The 18,078-nt window shown below is 39.3% G+C and overlaps 1 protein-coding gene across 47 annotated transcripts in view; it reads right to left on the reverse strand.

The window, feature by feature from the left end:
- PRRC2C (proline rich coiled-coil 2C) overlaps positions 1-18,078 on the reverse strand; it is a 107,524-nt gene that overhangs the window by 63,773 nt on the left and 25,673 nt on the right. For 37 of the 47 annotated variants that reach the window (XM_070077365.2, XM_089299570.1, XM_070077361.2 and 34 more), the window contains exons 2-7: positions 11,926-12,103; positions 10,632-10,809; positions 8,645-8,754; positions 7,547-7,672; positions 5,243-5,466; positions 283-365 (exon numbers count right to left, since the gene is read on the reverse strand). In XM_070077365.2, the coding sequence (XP_069933466.2) occupies positions 283-365; positions 5,243-5,466; positions 7,547-7,672; positions 8,645-8,754; positions 10,632-10,809; positions 11,926-12,037 (833 nt within the window). In that variant the 5' untranslated portion in view covers positions 12,038-12,103. The remainder of the gene's footprint in view (positions 1-282; positions 366-5,242; positions 5,467-7,546; positions 7,673-8,644; positions 8,755-10,631; positions 10,810-11,925; positions 12,104-18,078) is intronic. The other 10 variants (XM_070077366.2, XM_008264072.5, XM_051858366.3 and 7 more) reach the window with 3 other exon arrangements.

Here is an 18,078-nt window from a genome sequence, read left to right on the forward strand (position 1 = left end):
AGATATTTAAGTCTCACATTAATCAGAGAATGGGAAATGATTAAAATTATGGAATAAAGAAAGGATAAGCAAGTATTATGAATATTAGAGCTATAATCTCAGAATTTTGTTAATTTAAATTTTTTAAGAATTAAGTGTTTTTGTTCTAAAAGTTGGCCAATTATTTGTTAATGGCAATTGTACTTTGAGGACAGAGAAAATTAATCAAACATTTCAATCCTTTCAAATTTCAGATGTTAATGAGTATATATATTCCTTGAAGACTTCACTCAATAGCCTTACTTGTTTGTTTCAGATAAAGATGGGGGGAACCTCATTGGACCATGTAGAGGAGGATACGCCATCCTTGGATACTGTTGAAACATCTAAAAAGGGAAACAAAAAATTTAATCTAGCCATTAAAAAAAGAAATCCTGTGACCTGGCCTATTAAATAAAGAGTATCCATGGTTCTGAAGTACGCCATGGCTGTGAGCCTCAACAAGGTCCAAAGGGTCAAAAAAGGACCATGTACACGAACACAGCCACTACCATGGATGCCACACCAAGCCCTGATGCTCATGTGTGACAGGACTCAGGACATGCATGGTTTTATCCTGTAGGAGTACCTCACTATGCAGAGACTCAAAGTCTCCATGGACAAACAGAACCTTAAATCCATCCAGAAAAGGCAAACGGGAGGAGGAAAGCAGTGTCCAAGATGGAGCCCCTCCTCCCATGCTTAATTAACACTGTAAGTCCCTGGGGAGGGGGAATTAAACAGTAAGAGTACTGTTTATTGGCTGGTACAGATTACCCATCTTCAATAACAAGCTATTTCTAAGATCACTGCCTCCATCAAGTCTTTACAAAACAGGAAATAAAGGCAAACCATACAATGAACTTCTAGATCTTATTAAAAAAATTACACACGGTTGTATATTGATGTGAAAAATTTAAAAGACAACATAGGTATACACACAAACATCAAAGAAAACTGCAAAGTCTTCATTATGTGACTATACTTAAAGGCAGATGATATGAAACTTCAGGCTAAATCAAGAGTAGACTAACTGAAGGCAGATTCATTGACAAAGAGAAACTCTTTTATTTTTTTTCCTAAAGATTTTATTTACTTATTTGAGAGGTAGAGTTACAGACAGTGAGGTAGAGACAGAGAGAAAAGTCTTCTGTCCACCGGTTCACTCCCCAAATGGCCACAACGGCCGGAGCTGTGCCGATCCAAAGCCAGGAGCTTCTTCCAGGTCTCCCATGTGGGTGCAGGGGCCCAAGGACTTGAGCCATCTTCTACTGCTTTCCCAGGCCATAGCAGAGAGCTGGATCAGAAGTGGAGCAGCCAGGTCTTGAACCGGTGCCCATATGGGATGCTGGCGCTGTAGGCAGAGAATTAACCTACTGCACCACAGCACTGGCCCCAAAGAGGAACTCTTGTACAGATAAAAAAGGTTATAAGCTGAGGGAGTGAGGAGGTAGCTTGGGAACTACTTTAAGATTTTTCTGTGAGTAGCAAATGGACTCTCAGATTACTACACAAATAATAACTATAAACTTAGGTTCGAACAGGTCAAGATGATTCTGGGGGAACTTGGCTTGAAAAATTCAATTTTAAAAACTGAGAAAACATTGTAAAACCAAGGGACTGTCTTATGATTTGGAAAGAAGCGTATTACGAAGTGCTTGGTGATTACTGTATTGCCTTAAACACATAATTTTTATTTTGAAATAGATTAGTCTGTCTTTAAAAATAAGCTGTTAGACAGGGCTGGCGCCGGCACCCCGGTTTTAGTCCCGGTTGGGGTGCCGGGTACTTGTCCTGGTTGCTCCTCTTCCAGCCCAGCTCTCTGCTGTGGCCCGGAGGGCAGTGGAGGATGGCCCAAGTGCTTGGGTCCTTGCACCTGCAAGGGAGACCAGGAGGAAGAGCCCGGCTCCTGGCTTCGGATCGGTGTAGGGCCGGCCATAGCGGCCATTCTCACTGTCTATAACTCTCTCTCTTTCTCTCTCACTGTAACTTTGCCTGTCCAAAAAAAAAAAAAAAAAAAATTTGTTAGATGAAGAAATTACTTTATACTTGAAGAGAAGCTGTGTTTATATGATTATGTTCTCCAAATAATTTCTTCTGGGGCTGGCATAGAGGCACAGTGAATGAATCTGCTACCTGTTCCACGTCTGATCTTGCTCCTTGCTAATGAGCCTGGGAAAGCAGTGGAAGATAGCCCAGGTGCATGTCCCATTCTCCAACAAAGCAGGAGTTCCAGGTTCCTGGCTTCAGCCTGGACCAGTCCCTTTCAAGGGGGGAGTGAACCAGAAGATGAAGATCTCTCTTACTGTCTCTCCCTCTAATTCTGCCTTTTAAATAAGTAAATAAAGGTCAACTGCTATGGCATAGTGGGTTAAACTGCCGTCTACAGTTTGAGTCCCGGCTGCTTCACTTATGATCCAGCTAGCTCCCTGCTGATTTGCCTAAAGTAGTGGAAGATGATGGCCCAAGTACTGGAACCCCTGAACCCATGTCGAAGACCAGGATGAAGCTCCTAGCTGCAGCCTTGCCTAGTCTTGGCAGTTGTGGCTATCTGGGGAGTGAGCCAGCAGATGGAAGCTCTCTCTCTGCTCCCCTCTCTCTCTAACTCCATGTTGAAACTCAACTGGGGAAATTTCCTTTCTCTCTTTTATTTAAATTTATCATCTAGACACTGGGATATGGAATGTGAGCATCCCAAGTGGCAGCTTAACCCACTGCTACATAACACCCATCCCCGGGAAAGTTTTTTTTTTTTTGAGGGGGGAAATACTCCAGAGAATTTATGTTTCTATCACATTTCTATACTGTAGTAAGTAAATTCCCCACTGGAGGTTAATGTTCACAGATGAAGTTGCATTAGATCCTTTTTCTTATCATTCAAAGATTTACTTAATGTGGTGTTAATTGCTTTAAATTTAGGAATATGCCCAAATATAACTGTAGAAACAATCTTTTTCAATCCTCAATACATAAAAACTATTAAAATTTTTTATTAATTAATAGAATATTTCATTTAAGTAATCAATGAAACAGGAATAAATCCTGTTTGGTATCTTCCCCTCCCCTGCCCTACTCCCACTCTTGAAGTTCAGGTGTCTTTGGAAGTATAATTCAAAAATTATTAGAAGGCAAGTAGTTGAGTATAAATCATTTTCTAAGGCCAGGTCAGAGTTTAGGATTTAACATATTCAAGCTTCTTCTTAAAAATACTTAACAAGTGGGGCTGGTGGTATGGCAAAGTGGGGTAAATCTGCCACCTGTATTGCCACATCCCACATGTGCACCAGTTTGTGACCCAGCTGCTCCACTTCTGATCCAGCTCCCGCTAATGGCCTGGGAAAGGCAGCAGAAGATGGCCCAAGTGTTTGAGTTCCTGTCACCCATGTAGAAGACCAGGATGAAGCCCCTGGCTTCAGCTTGGCCCAGCTCTGGCTGTTGCCTACCATCAGCAGAGTAAACCAGCAAATGTGAACTCTCTCTCTCTGTTGTATTTAACAATTTATTTTCCTCTGCTACTCTAGAATGGTTTAAAAAAAAAACTACAAATGAATAGAAAATATAGTAGCTACTTAGAACTTTCACATGATTTAAACCAAAAACTAACATCTAAACTTTTTTTCCTCTATGAATAATGGGTATTGTGGAAATTGTAAATTTATTAACATAGGCACATGTAACTTCTAAAAAAAAATCATAGAATGAGATCACCAAATGTTATTACTAGTTTATAGAAAATACAGGCGTCAAAAAATATCTAAAGAAACCACAAAGAATGAATCAGCAGAATACGCTATGACAAACTCCACAGGCTAACAAATTTTAACAAGACATGCAAACAAGACTCTTAAGACATGAATTTGAGATTATTAAACATTTTGTTCTTAACTGTGACAACGGTATTATGCATTCCACCCTTCCCCCCGAGTCTTTACTTTTTAAAATACAACCTAAAATATTCACAGATGAAATAATCTAAGAATTGCTTAGTGATCCTAAGTAGTGGAAAATTAGGAGTCATCGCAAAATTTTTATTTTATTTTTGCGATGTTCAAAATTTCCATGATGAAAAGATTTTAAAAAAATACACTCATTCAAGCTTTCGAACTAAAGCAGGTATTCTTAACATTCTGTGTTTGTCTTGAACCTCGTTGGCAGTCTAGCAAATTCTATAAACTTTTCAGAAATATATTCCATTCATAATCTAAAATATATAGTATCTCAAAGAAATACAATATGCTAAAATTCTGTCAATACACTAGTTTAAAAATAAATTTGTGGGGGTCAGCACTGTGGTACAGTAGATTATGCTATTGTCTACATCTCACATAAGCACCAGTTTGAGTCCCGGCTGCTATACTATTGATCCAGCTCCCTACTGATGTGCCTGGGAATACAGTGGAAAATGGCCTTCCTTTGTCATGGCCCTTATCACTCATGTGGGAGCAGACTGGAGTTTCTGCCTCCTAGCTTCAGCATGGCTCAGCCTGGCTCAGCCCTGGCCCTTGCAGCTACTTAGGGAGTGAACCAGTTGTGGGAAATTACCATTCTGTCTCTCCTCCTAACACTGCCTTTCAAATAAATAAAAAAAAATCTTGAATTTTTTTTTTTATATATTCAAGTATATGGGCAGTTCAAAAAAGAAATGTGGAGAACTGTAAATTGAAGACCTTTTATTTTGGTGCAAAAATTTTTGAAACCTACAAGTTTTTTTCAAGACTCAACTGTACGTATGAGTTTTAAAATTCCTGGAACCAACTATTTATTTCATTTTGCATGAACCTTCTGAAGTACCTTTGTACATACTTTTTTAAAAAATAATTATTTATTTATTTATAAGGCAGAGTTACTGAGAGGGAGAGGCACAGAGAGAGACAGAGAGGTCTTCCATCAGCTGGTTCACAACTCAGATGGCCACAATGGCCAAAGCTGGGCCAATCCAAAGCCAGGAGCCAGGAGCTTCTTCCAGGTCTCCCACACGGGTGTAGGGGCTCAAGAACTGGGGCCATCATTTACTGCTTTTCCAGGTCATAGCAGAGAGCGGGGTCAAAAGTGGAGCAGCTGGAGCTTGACTGGCGCCCATATGGGATGCCGACACTGCAGGTGACGGTTTTACCCGATATGCCACAGTGCCGGCCCATCATGCATACTTTTCTGTATTTCAATGCTTCCCTTGTACCCTAGATCAAAAACCCATAATTTCAGTTTCTTATTCAACAATACTCACATAAGGAGGCATCATGGCTCTATACTGGGAAGGAAGACCAGGCTGCTGTCCATTCAGTTTAGCCTGTGGAGGACCACAAGCTATCCTCTTTTCCACAACCTTGAGGATATCACTTTGTTCCGATGTTCCAGCTGTGCTTTCATCCTGGCCAGGCAGCTTTTCATCTTGCTCAGACGAAGAAGGTGAACCAGCAGACTTACCACCATCCCTCCAACAAGCCACATCTAGTATGGAGAAAGAAGAAAAAAAAATTCCAACAATGGAACACAGTGGAACCAAAGTGGGCACATTTCACGAAAATGGAATCAAGTAAGCATGATGAAAAATCCAAAAAGTCTAGTCTATGTCTTCTTGATACTTTCAAGGTTTTTAGGAAGTCTAGATTTGTGACTTCCAAAGCAGAAAGAATATAGCTCCAGGATATATCCCAGGATATTCTCTGCGATGCAGAGAATAGTACTGTAATTCTTCTATGAAGCTTCATCAATATCTGATATAGTCAAAATCACTGTCTTTATTTGGTCCATGTTCTAAGGTCATGTTTTAGAGTAAGATATCTGAGATTTCCTAAGGGGAGCAGGGGTTCTACAACCCAGGAAGATCGACAGTGCTAGTCTCATTTGTTTGCAAGTTACTAGTGCTCAGATGAACTGATTTAGTGACAGCATCTGGTTCAACTACACTTAAATAAAATAGCTCAGCAATTTTCCAAAGAAACACTGACAGCCAGATTCCAACATGACCTGAGTGGTGTTTACCTCCTGGTTCACTCTTGCATTAGACCAGCGTTCGTCTATGTAATATGTAGAATATGGCAGAAGTGGCAGCATATCCCTTTGGAGATTAGGTTGTAAAAGATTGTGGACTTCTGTCCTGAGTGAGAAATATTTTCAGGAAGCCATGTTGTAAGCGGCTCACTGAGAGGCCAATATACCAAAGATCCAAAGGCTACATGAACAAGCTTGTAAACACAGCCCTAGTCAAGTCAGCCTCAGATGACAACTTTATTGCAGCCTTCTGAAACAGTCCCTCAGCCATGCCCTCAACTAAGCTGTTCTGGATACTTTGGGAGATCATAAGTCCAGTTTGGTTTGTTTTACATTGCCAAATATGTTCTGCAGCACTAGACAAATAAATGGTAAAAACTCAAAGACAGTAGAGCCGACACATCTACGTAAGTGTAAACTCATAAATTACAATTCCATGATTGAAAAATAAAAAGTATAATTAATCAGATCTGAACAGAGCCAAGAGCAATGTGAAATGCACTAGGTTATTGGAAACATGGATTTGTAAACAACTGTCAAAGAGGAACGTCCTCATGTGTGGTGTCTTGGAGATACAACTTGGTAATGACAAAATGAAACTCACAGTAAGACGTTTAAAAATCGTGGGACTGGTGTTGTGGTGCAGTGGTTTAAGCTGTTATCTGTGAGCTGCGGCGTCAGCCTGGGGTATGTTATTAAAATGCAGTTTTTGATTTAGTAAGTTGGATATAGGGTACACAATACATTTCTTTTTTTTATTACTTTTAAAAAAGACTTATTGGCCGGCGCCGTGGCTCAATAGGCTAATCCTCCGCCTGCGGTGCCAGCACCCCGGGTTCTAGTCCCGGTTGCTCCTCTTCCAATCCAGCTCTCTGCTGTGGCCCGGGAAGGCAGTGGAGGATGGCCCAAATGCTTGGGCCCTGCACCCACATCATGAGAGACCAGGAGGAAGCACCTGGCTCCTGGTTTCAGATCGGCGCAGCACGCCAGTCGCAGCAGCCATTTGTGGGGGGTGAACCAACAGAAAAAGGAAGACCCTTTTCTCTGTCTTTCTCATTGTCTAACTCTGCCTGTTAAAAAAAAAAATGATTTATATATTTATTTGAAAGGCAAAAGTTAAGAGAGGGAGAGACGAAGAGCTCTTCTAACTGCTGGTTCACTTCCCAAATAGCTGCAATGGCCAGGGCTGGACCAGACTGAAGGCAGGAAAGCTCCATTTGGGTCTCCCATGTGGGTGGCAGGTGCTCAAGCACTTGGGCTATCTTCCACTGCTTTCCCAGGCACATCTTCCGGGAACTGTATGGGAAATGGAGAACCCAGCAGCTTAACAAATCTGGCCCCCACAATTATACATTCCTATGAAGCTGTCTAGTTAGTGACACTGTTGGTAAAAACATTCTGAATTGAGTAGCAAGCAAATACAATATTTGCCTTTTCAAACTAGGCAATTTACATATACAACAGAAAGTATTATCACAAAATAAAATACAGATTTGATCTCACTCTATATCCTTTTTAAAATAGAAAGTAGTCTTACTTGGTGGGCGTAAACTGGGTCCAGGTCCATAGTTGTCATCATTTGATTCTTTATCTTTCTTTTCTTGATCCCCAGCTGCCTGCAGGCTGGGAAATTCTTGCTGAAATTGACTGTTCACTTGGATTCCTATGGATTTTTTTTTTAAAAATTAAAAGTAATTTTTATACTAACTATAATTAAAACAACCCTCCCAGGATACAGCTCTCTGCCTCTTTCTTACAAATAAGTCCATATTACAATGACTGTTCATATCCATAAAGATTCTGAATTTATCTACATTCCTTTTGAATGTTAATGAACAGCCATGAAGAGAAAAAACAGGTAAGAGTTTCACATGTTTCTTTCATTATAATTTTGAGCAAAAGTCATTTGAGTAAAAGTCAAATTCCTTTGCTAAAAACATTAAGAATTAGTTCAAATTATAGTACTGAAAGACTTATGAATAAACACTGTAAGTTGCAATGTGTCACTAACATGTTCTCATTAACTTAATTTACTGGAGGATAATGACTGCACCTCACTATCCATCTGCTCAGCTATCTACTTTCCTTTTATACTTCTATAAATTAAACAAGCTAACTTCATTAGTTAGAGGGCCTAGACGGATTCTGAATTTTGTTTTGTAGACAGTTCCTGATTTGAAAGTGGGAAAATTAAATTCTGTTTGGGATCCCATCATCACTTGGTGTCAAGAATTTTTGCTTTGTGACTCATCTCTGCCCAGTAAATGCCAGAGTGTTTGAAACAGGAGAGACAAAGGGCATAGGGAGAGATGAGTATAGTTTTTTTTATTTATACAATGTCTGAGTACTTTCACAGTGCTGCATGTATAGATTTTGACTGTATGTGTAAGCGGAAAGAGAAAATGTGGGCTTCTTAAAGATGCCCTTTTTAGCCACTATCATTGCATCTTACATGATTCTTAATACTGAAATTTACTCAGGCCAAGATATTTTTTACAAGACCCTTTCCCCAGGGCCTGAATATATGCTGACAATGCTTTCCACCCTAACCAAAATACAGTCCACCCCTCATCTCCTACATGGCTGCTCAGTAACTGGCAAGCCTAACCACTTTTCCCAGCTAATGACCACTTACCATCTCCTTGCCCACCTTGCTTGTTACTAGCCCATGATTTGGGAGCAGGTGCTACTTCTGGGGGAGCTGTAACCCCAGGTTTTGGTTGTGCTGCTGGCACTTCTGGTGTTCTTAAAAAAAAATATGATTCCATTATTTCAGATATTGTATATTTAAATAAATAAAATTATTATATTTAAGTAAATTTACATACAAATTATTTTGGCTACAGATTTAACTCTTCGATGCATCTCAAAAATGTTTCCCCCCTGTAACATTGCTATGATTATGGCTATTTATGTTTCCATTCACCTTCAAGTAACTCAATGAAATGGCAACTTTTGTTTTCTATTTTAAGAAAAAAAGAGACTTAGTGAATAGAGCTGAGAAAAATGTTTTGAAGAAATGAACATTTTTAACTAGAAGTAACAACAGCATATGCATACATACAATCTGGACTGGTAGAATTAGCCAAGGGTTAAGGCTAAGTAACCCCTCTGTGTGGTTGTCAACAGGTTTCCCACTATACTTATTACTGTTATTAGAGGTTAACAGCAGTATCCATTCTCATGAGTAAAAGTATTTATGAGTTTATAGTGTTATACAATCCTTGTAATGCGTAATGCTTAAAAATGAAAAGGTAGTTTAACACACTCATAAAATACATGCATGTTGTCAGGCCTATGAGCAATTTGTTATTGTAATTCTTCTACAACTAATGATATAAGATTCTACAAAAGCCTAATTTACCAAAAAAGCTCCCTGTTCAGGATTATCAAAATTTGATAACAGAGGGAGACAAAAACAAACAAAAGTACCCAATGACTTCTCTTATTTTTAAAATTACCACTACTGGGGTGGGTATGCAGTATAGTGGTTTAACACGCTGCTTGAGGGGCAGGTGCTGTGGCGCAGCGGGTTAACACCCTGGCTGAAGTGCCAGCATCCCATATGGGCGCTGGTTCTAGTCCCGGCTGCTCCACTTCCAATCCAGCTCTCTGCTATGGCCTGGGAAAGCAGCAGAAGATGGACCAAGTCCTTGGGCCCCTGAACCCCTTCCTGGAAGAAGCTCCTGGCTTCGGATCAGCACAGCTCTGGCCATTTTGGCCAACTGGGGAGTGAACCATTGGATGGAAGACCTCTCTCTCTTTCCCTGCCTCTCTTCTCGTTGTGTAACTCTGACTTTCAAATAAATAAGTAAATCTTTAAAAAAAAAAAAAAAAAAAGATGCTGCTTGGGAAAGACACCTACATCCCCTGACTGCCTAGGTTCATTTCCAGGTTCTGTTCCCATTTCCAACTTTCCTGCTAAAGCACAACTTGGGAGGCAATGGTTGATGCCTCAAGTAATTTGAGTTCCTTATCACCTATGTGGGAGACCTGCATTGAGTTCCTAACTCCTGGCATCAGCCTGGCCCAGCACTAGCTGTTGCAAATATTTGGGGTATGAATCAGATGGAGAAATCCATCATGCTTTCTTTCAAAGGAAATATATAAACATAAAATTACCTTTACTTAGCTAAGTCATTCAATTAGCTAATAGCACAACCATTAAACATAGATGGCTAAATATTTGCTCAATGAATGATGATTAACACGGACACTATTGATTCTATCCCAATTTTCTTGTTAACTCCTTATTTATTCAAAACACACTACTTAAGTACCCAAGTAGTTTCAACGCTGGAGATAGAGTAAATTAAATAGACAGAAATCCTTAGCATAATGGAAATTAGGTAACAGAATTTAACTCTTAATCACATTAGAAAGAATGTCTAGAGAGGAGAGGGCATGATATAGGCTATGACTTAAGCAAAGTTCTGATGAACAACTCTGTCATCTGCTCTACCTTGACAAACAAAAATACTAAAACTAACCAACTCATGAGGAAAATTAAACTACAGTTATTACACAAAATTAGACTTCAAAAGGGTCACATAACACTGAGCACATGGTAGGTATTCAAACAGTAATTTCCTGCAAAGGAGAAGGGTTGAGTTTTGACTCACTTTTCTTCTTCATGCTGTTCTTGTTTTGATGCCCATCCGGTACCATCTTTAGGTACAATGTTCACATTAGGATCATTGCCTTTGTTTTCTGCTTTGAGGCTTGGGAGGTTAGCAGGTGGAGGCATACGCCTTGAAATACCAACTTTTCCAAGACTTTGTAATCCATGTCGAGCTGCAACTAAAAGATCAGTAACATCAACTTTCTTAGAACATCTATCTTATTAGCCATTTTATTCTTCAAATGTTGTGGAAAACCAATAGGAATTAATGGAATTCTTGAATATGACTATTCCAAATATTTTAAGGTAAGAATTATAGATCAAGTCAGATATCTATAACACAATTCCATGTCAAAATATTAAATAATCATTGAGTAAATGCTTTAAAAATTCCAACAATACAACCTGACCTACTATGAAAATGAAATCACTGATAATGATGGGTTTTGAAAATTTATTCAGGGTTGGGGCTAGTGCTTTGGAGCAGTGGGTTAACGCCCTGGCCTGAAGTGCCGGCATCCCTTATGGGCACCGGTTCTAGTCCCGGCTGCTCCTCTTCCAATCCAGTTCTCTGCTATGGCCTGGGAAAGCAGTAGAAGATGGCCCAAGTCCTTGGGCCCCTGCATGCACATGGGAGACTGGGAAGAAGCTCCTGGCTCCTGGCTTCGGATTGGTGCAGCTCCTGCCATTGTGGCCACCTAGGGAGTGAACCATCGGATGGAGGCCCTCCCTCTCTCTCTCTCTCTCTCTCTCTCTGCCTCTCCTACCTCTGTGTAACTGACTTTCAAATAAATAAATCCTTAAAAAAAATAAGAAAATTTATTCAGGGACTCTAAGCATGTTAGAAGATAAACACTGACTTTATAATATATATTGCTAATATATCAAACATGGTTATGTTTCTAGTTTTTGCAAAATATACTGAGCTCAAGGTACCTAAGCTAAAAAAAAAAAGGCAGTAAGAAATATAGGATTTTATTCTGTTGCTAGAAATGTACTAAATACTAACGTATGGTTGTGTGCCTTTCAATCTCAACTAAGTTTTCCTTTTGAAGCTATATATTTCTACTTATTTTTTGCTGACAAAGGGGTAAAAATAAAAATATTTAAAAATGATTTTATGAAAGCATTAATTTTCAATTTTAAGATTCATTTATCCTGAAAAATGTGTGCATATATTAAAAAGGGTAAATAGGACTGCAGTAAGTGGGGTATGTGTCATGTTCTCAGTTTCAGTATACCATTTTTAGTAACAGAAACATGAAAAATTAAAAGTGTCACTTGATTTTGCTCACCTGTAGTTTTCTGAGTTTCTAAGGATTTTCCCTTGTATGTATTAAATAAACTGAGTGTTGCATACTTTTTCCCATCCTTTGCTTTTGTGCTCTGGCCTGACTTCTCCGACATTTCGGTGGAAACTCATCGAGTCCAAAGCCTCCTGCCACACCCCTTAAAATCAGTCTTTTGGATTCACTTAAGAAAGAAAAAATAAGAATAACTTTAGAATGTATTAGATAACTAAAAATTCAATAAACCCAAATATTCACAGAAATCCTAAAAAAAAAAAAACCTAAGCAATGAAATTAATAACTCATATCAATGATAATGATAGATCTCTAATACTGTCAAATTCCAATAACCAATAATGACAAAATTAATAAATTACTATGTACACACTATCTATGGTTTATAACAGCTTAATACTATCATAGAGATGAGGGTTATAATCCATGTTCAGATGAAGAGTTACAGTAATGCAGTGCAGAGAGACTGTTTATGTAATAGACACATGGTTCAATTTAATATGCCTGGAACTACTGCCATCATTAATCTATACACCTAGAATTCAGCTATTTGATGACAACCATCATCCCTCCTATGTCTTTATTTTCAGGCAGTATGTGTCCAAAGCTGTATCAATCTAACAGTTTAGAACAGCAAGAACATTCTACTTCTTCTGTATTCTGTAAAGGGTAAAACATTTCCTCACAAACAAAAAATATAAAAATTGCCTATTCTATGTTTATGTTCCAAATGTACAAACATTCTCCATCTTTGGAACTAAATGTATCCCAATCCTGGACATGCACCCCAAATCATGAATATATCTGCAACTTTAAAAACTCGACAACAAAAAACAACCAATCCAGCTGAGAAATGGCAAAGGACTTTAATAGACAGTTCTCTAAAGAAGAAATACAAATGGCCAACAAATATATGAAAAAATGCTCAACATCATTAGCCATTAGGGAAATGTAAATCAAAACCACACTGAGATGTCACCTTAACCCTGTCAGAATAACTAAAATCAAAACACAGAGAGCTCTGCCAGGTCATAGCAAAGAGATGAATCAGAAGTGGAGCCCATGCACCTGCATGGGAGATCTCAGCTCCAGCTGTTGCAGCCATCTGAGGAGTGAACCAGTGGATGGAAAAACCTTTCTCTCTCCTGCCTCTGCCTCTCAGTAACTGTCTTTCTTTTTTTTTTCTTTTTTTTTTTTTTTTTATTTTTATTTTTTTTTTTTATTTTTTGACAGGCAGAGTGGACAGTGAGAGAGAGAGACAGAGAGAAAGGTCTTCCTTTGCCGTTGGTTCACCCTCCAATGGCCGCCGCGGCCGGCGCGCTGCAGCCGGCGCACCGCGCTGATCCGATGGCAGGAGCCAGGAGCCAGGTGCTTTTCCTGGTCTCCCATGGGGTGCAGGGCCCAAGCACCTGGGCCATCCTCCACTGCACTCCCTGGCCACAGCAGAGGGCTGGCCTGGAAGAGGGGCAACCGGGAGTAACTGTCTTTCAAATAAATATTTTTTTTTTTTTTTGACAGGCAGAGTGGACAGTGAGAGAGAGAGAGAGAGAAAGGTCTTCCTTTGCAGTTGTTCACCCCTCAGTGGCTGCTGCGGCTGGCGCACTCCGAAGCCAGGTTTTTCTCCTGGTCTCCCATGGGGTGCAGGGCCCAAGCACTTGGGCCATCCTCCACTGCCTTCCCGTGCCACAGCAGAGAGCTGGACTGGAAGAGGGGCAACCGGGACAGAATCTGGTGCCCTGACCGGGACTAGAACCCGGGGTGCCGGCGCCACAAGCGGATGATTAGCCTAGTGAGCCGTGGCGCCAGCCTATAAATAAATCTTAAAAACAAACAAAAAAAACCCAAAGAGCAACAAATGCTGACTGAAAACGTGGATAAAGGGAACACTTACACAATGTTGGTGGGAATGTAAATTAGTACAGCCACAGTGGAAAAAGTGTGATTTTTTAAAAAACTAGAAATAGCCTTACACTATGAGATCCAACAATCTCACTATTTGGTATATACCAAAAAACCTGAACACAATGTATAAAAGAGATACCTGCACTACCATGTTCATAGCAGCACTGTTCAAAATAGCCCAAAACTAGAATCAACCAAGGTGTTTATGGTCATTGTCTATATTTCCATTAAACTAAGGTCTTTTTGCTTTTTACTTGTTGATTCTGATTTGGTGAAGTAGTAAGCCTTTTCACTATAATGTAAATTTAAAATGTTATTTCAAAAACTAAAAATAAGAGAAGGAGAAGGAAGAAGGGCGGGAGAGATGGCAAGAGAGGGAGGGAGGGAGGAAGGAAGGAAAAATCATTATATATTATACTTTTATCCACAAAGCACACTGAATTTGTTAAAAACAATTAAAAATTTAAAAAATTAAAATATGAAAAAGAGAAATTTCAGTGAATAAGTAGAAATGGTCACCCCAGAGCATAGTGCTCTTAGAATTACAAGTTTAGAAATTAATTTTTCCTTTGACACATGCTTATTAGCCTTTAAATGACTTAGTCCAATCTTATAAATATTGAGGTGTAATCCATGATACCTATTTCTCAATGTATAATAGACACTACATAATTATGTAATCAACAAAACAGGATTCTCCTGTCACTTTTACTTTCCTTTGTAAGAATTAAGATCAGAAGAATGCATTTAAACTAAATGGTACAATGAGGTATTTGCTTCACTAATTAGTTTCTTTCAGTCACAATGGCTAGAATGTCACTGCACTGTATAGATATAGCTGCCTGAGGAACTAGAACATCTTTATGCACTTATTCTCATAAGGGAAGAAATATTCAAAATTGTTTTTTTTTCCAGACTTAAATAATCACGAGAGGTCGGCATTTGGCCTAGTGGTTAAGACACCAACGTTAGACTGCCTGGATTTAATACTCAGTTCTGGCACCTGACTCCAACTTCCTGCTATTGTAAACCTTGGGAGACAGGGGTTACAGCTTAAGTTCCTGGCTCCTGGTTCTGGCATGCAGGTTTTTGATGAGTGAGTCAGTGGCTGCGTTTTCTTGCTCTTCTCAAATTAATAACATTTTAATAAGTAGAAAAAAAAAGAATTAAGCTATTTATTTTCAATTTAGTCAGGTTTCATACAAGGATTTTTTTTTTTTGAGGTGTCAGACTGGGAGAAGTGTAGAGAGTAGCTAATTATATTACAGAAAACATCAATTGCTAAAAATACTGAGACGTGAAGCATAGGGGATAGTACAGAATAAATACATCATGCAAAAAAAAAAAAGGTCAAGCCTGCAGACTTATACTACTATATAAATCATTTCTCTATTGGTTCTACATGGTCAACTGCATCACAGTAAGCGGTAAGACTTTTATATGCACATAATTGCTACTCAATGTTTGTGCAGTCAAATAAAATTTATAAAACATTCTCACATGTATTATCTTATTTCAGTCCAATAACCTGGTAATGCAGTTAGTATTCCAGTTTTACAGAACATGAGGTTTGGAGGTAAGTTAGATTGGATTTGAAGCTTCAAGGTCAATCTATAAACAAGACTTCTAGTCCAATCCACTACACTGTGCTACCTCCTCCCATGTAACAGGTTTAAGCAACCATTCAGCTTTCCAAGTATACATTTCTTTCTTTCTTTTTTTTTTTTTAAATTTATTTGACAGAGTTAGATAGTGAAAGAGAGACAGAGAGAAAGATCTTCCTTCCATTAGTTCACCCCCCAAATGGCTGCTCCGAAGCCAGGAGCCAGGCACTTCCTCCTGGTCTCCCATGCGGGTGCAGGCACCCAAGCACTTAGGCCATCCTCTACTGCCCTCCTGGGCCACAGCAGAGAACTGGACTGGAAGAGGAGCAACTGGGACTAGAACCTGGTGCCCATATGGGATGCTAGTGCCGCAGGTGGAGGATTAACCCAGGGAGCCACAGCGCCAGCCCCCAAGTATACATTTCTAACAAACCACCTTTTGTTGAAATAAGTTGGAAAAGGATTCACTTGCAACTAAAAGAACTACACTAACACATAATTAGCTTTCAACATGTAGAAAAACTATTCTGATTAATTGTACCCCAAGAGTGTGAAAAGATATATTACCAGAATCTATCTCATTAACATGTTTTTTATACTGACATGGACACAGATATAGGAAGAATATTAAACTATAGTAACAAAGATAGCAATTCACTATTTGACAAAAGTACTGAAACATTTTCTATCAGGTAAAAGAAAAAGGAATTGATGTTATCCACAAAAAGTCAACTAGGGTGGTCCTTGTATTAAGTTACTTTTTGGACAGCTGCATTCCATACTGGGGTTCCTGATGGGAGTACCAGCTCTCTGTGCTTCCAAGCTGGCTTTCTGCTAATACGCCTGGGAGACAGCACATGAAAGCCCAAGTGCTTGGGTTCCTGCCATCCATTGGGAGACCCTGATGAAGTTTCTACTCCTGGCCTTGGCCTGGTGTAGCCCTGGCTGTTGTGGGCATTTATTTGGGGAGCAAACCTGTGAATGGAAGATCTGTCTGTCTCTCTGTTACTCTTCCGTTCAAATAAAGAAATTTCTTTTCAAAAAGTCAACTTGCCCTTTAACCCTTACTTGATGGTTAGCACCTAAGATTTATCAAATCTTAGACCTTTCATAACCCCACCACTACTATTCAAGCAATACTCTTGGTGGAAACCCTTTCTGTCTACATCACAGAGGATGCAACATCTTACGAAAGGAACTAAACTTTTTAAGAGTAAATCTATAAGCCCATCCATGTCTTTATTAATCTCCTTCCTCCATCTTATTACTTAAGTGTATCTAGGCATCATCTGGAAACTTGTTAGAAATGCAGATTCCATATATACTGAATCAAACTCTGAGGATTGGGCCTAGCACTGTTTTAGTAAATACCCCAGCTTGATTCTAAGGCTCATGAAAGTATCAGGCTTAGTAACTTACTACAAACAGTTATATTCTATTTTTTTTTTTAAAATAACGGGAGAGATTTTAGAAAATGTTTGGCCTAGTGACTGGATGCCTGGGTCACACCTGGCATTAAGTATCCAACTCTGGCTCTGGTTCTTGACTCCAGCTTTCTGTTAATATAGACCCTAGGAAGCAGATGCCATGGCTCAAGTGACTGGACTCCTTCCAACTACATGGGAGACCTGACTTGATTTTCTGTCTCCTGGCTGTAGACAAAATCAGTCCACTGAAATCATTGGGAAGCAAATCAGCATATGGGAGCTCTCTTTCTCAAAAAACAAATTAAAACAAACTTTAAGAAAGGTCCCCAGGTGATTCTATAATGGAAATAGTCTGAAGACCCATCATTATCTTTCTTCCCATTTCATCTAAAGTCATTTCCTATGTTCTCAACTCTGTCCTTGCTTCCCTTCTCATATAAATTCTCCTCTGTAGGGATTTCAGAAACTACTGTGGCTTCAACTGCCAAATGATCATCTTGAATTTTTATCTCCAGAACAGCACTGTGGTTCTGGAAGAATGTTATCTGACTGCCCACATATATTTCTTTGTTGTGAATTGTTTCAACTCTTAGTAGAACACAAGCATCTATTTTATATCAAGGCTTTAACAAGAAAAATCTACCAAACATTTTGCCCAGCCTAAGGAAATGGTAGTTAAAAAATTGAATTGAGGACAAGACACAGTGGTGCAGCAGGTTAAGTGGCTGCTTGGGATGCTCACATCCCACAGCTGATTGCCAGCTCAAGTCCTAGACATTTCAATTCTGATCCAGCTTCCTGCTAATGCACCTAGGAAGGCAGCAGACAGTAGCCAGTGTGCCAGGATTCCTGGTTCTTGGCTTTGACCAGGCCCAGCCTCAGCTGTTGCAGCCATTTGCAGAGTGAATCAGCAGGACAAGCTGTCACTCTGCCTTTCAAATAAATAAATAACTTTTTAAAAATAAAATGTTCACACTACTCAAAGTGATATGCAGACTCAATCCCTATCAAAATTCCAGTGACATTTCTCACCAAAAGAAAAAATTCAAATTTGTATGGAACCACAAAAGATCCCAAATAGCCAAAATCACCTTGAGAGGAGGAACAAAATAAAACTGGGAGCATTAAACAAGATAGTATGGTACTTCCAAAAGAACATACACATCGACCAATGAAACAGAATGGAGAGTTCAGACAAAAATGCAAGGAAA

The sequence above is a fragment of the Oryctolagus cuniculus genome, chromosome 7, assembly GCF_051225735.1.
Source record: "Oryctolagus cuniculus isolate XC-2025 breed Fujian yellow rabbit chromosome 7, ASM5122573v1, whole genome shotgun sequence".
Taxonomy (NCBI): Eukaryota; Metazoa; Chordata; class Mammalia; order Lagomorpha; family Leporidae; genus Oryctolagus; species Oryctolagus cuniculus.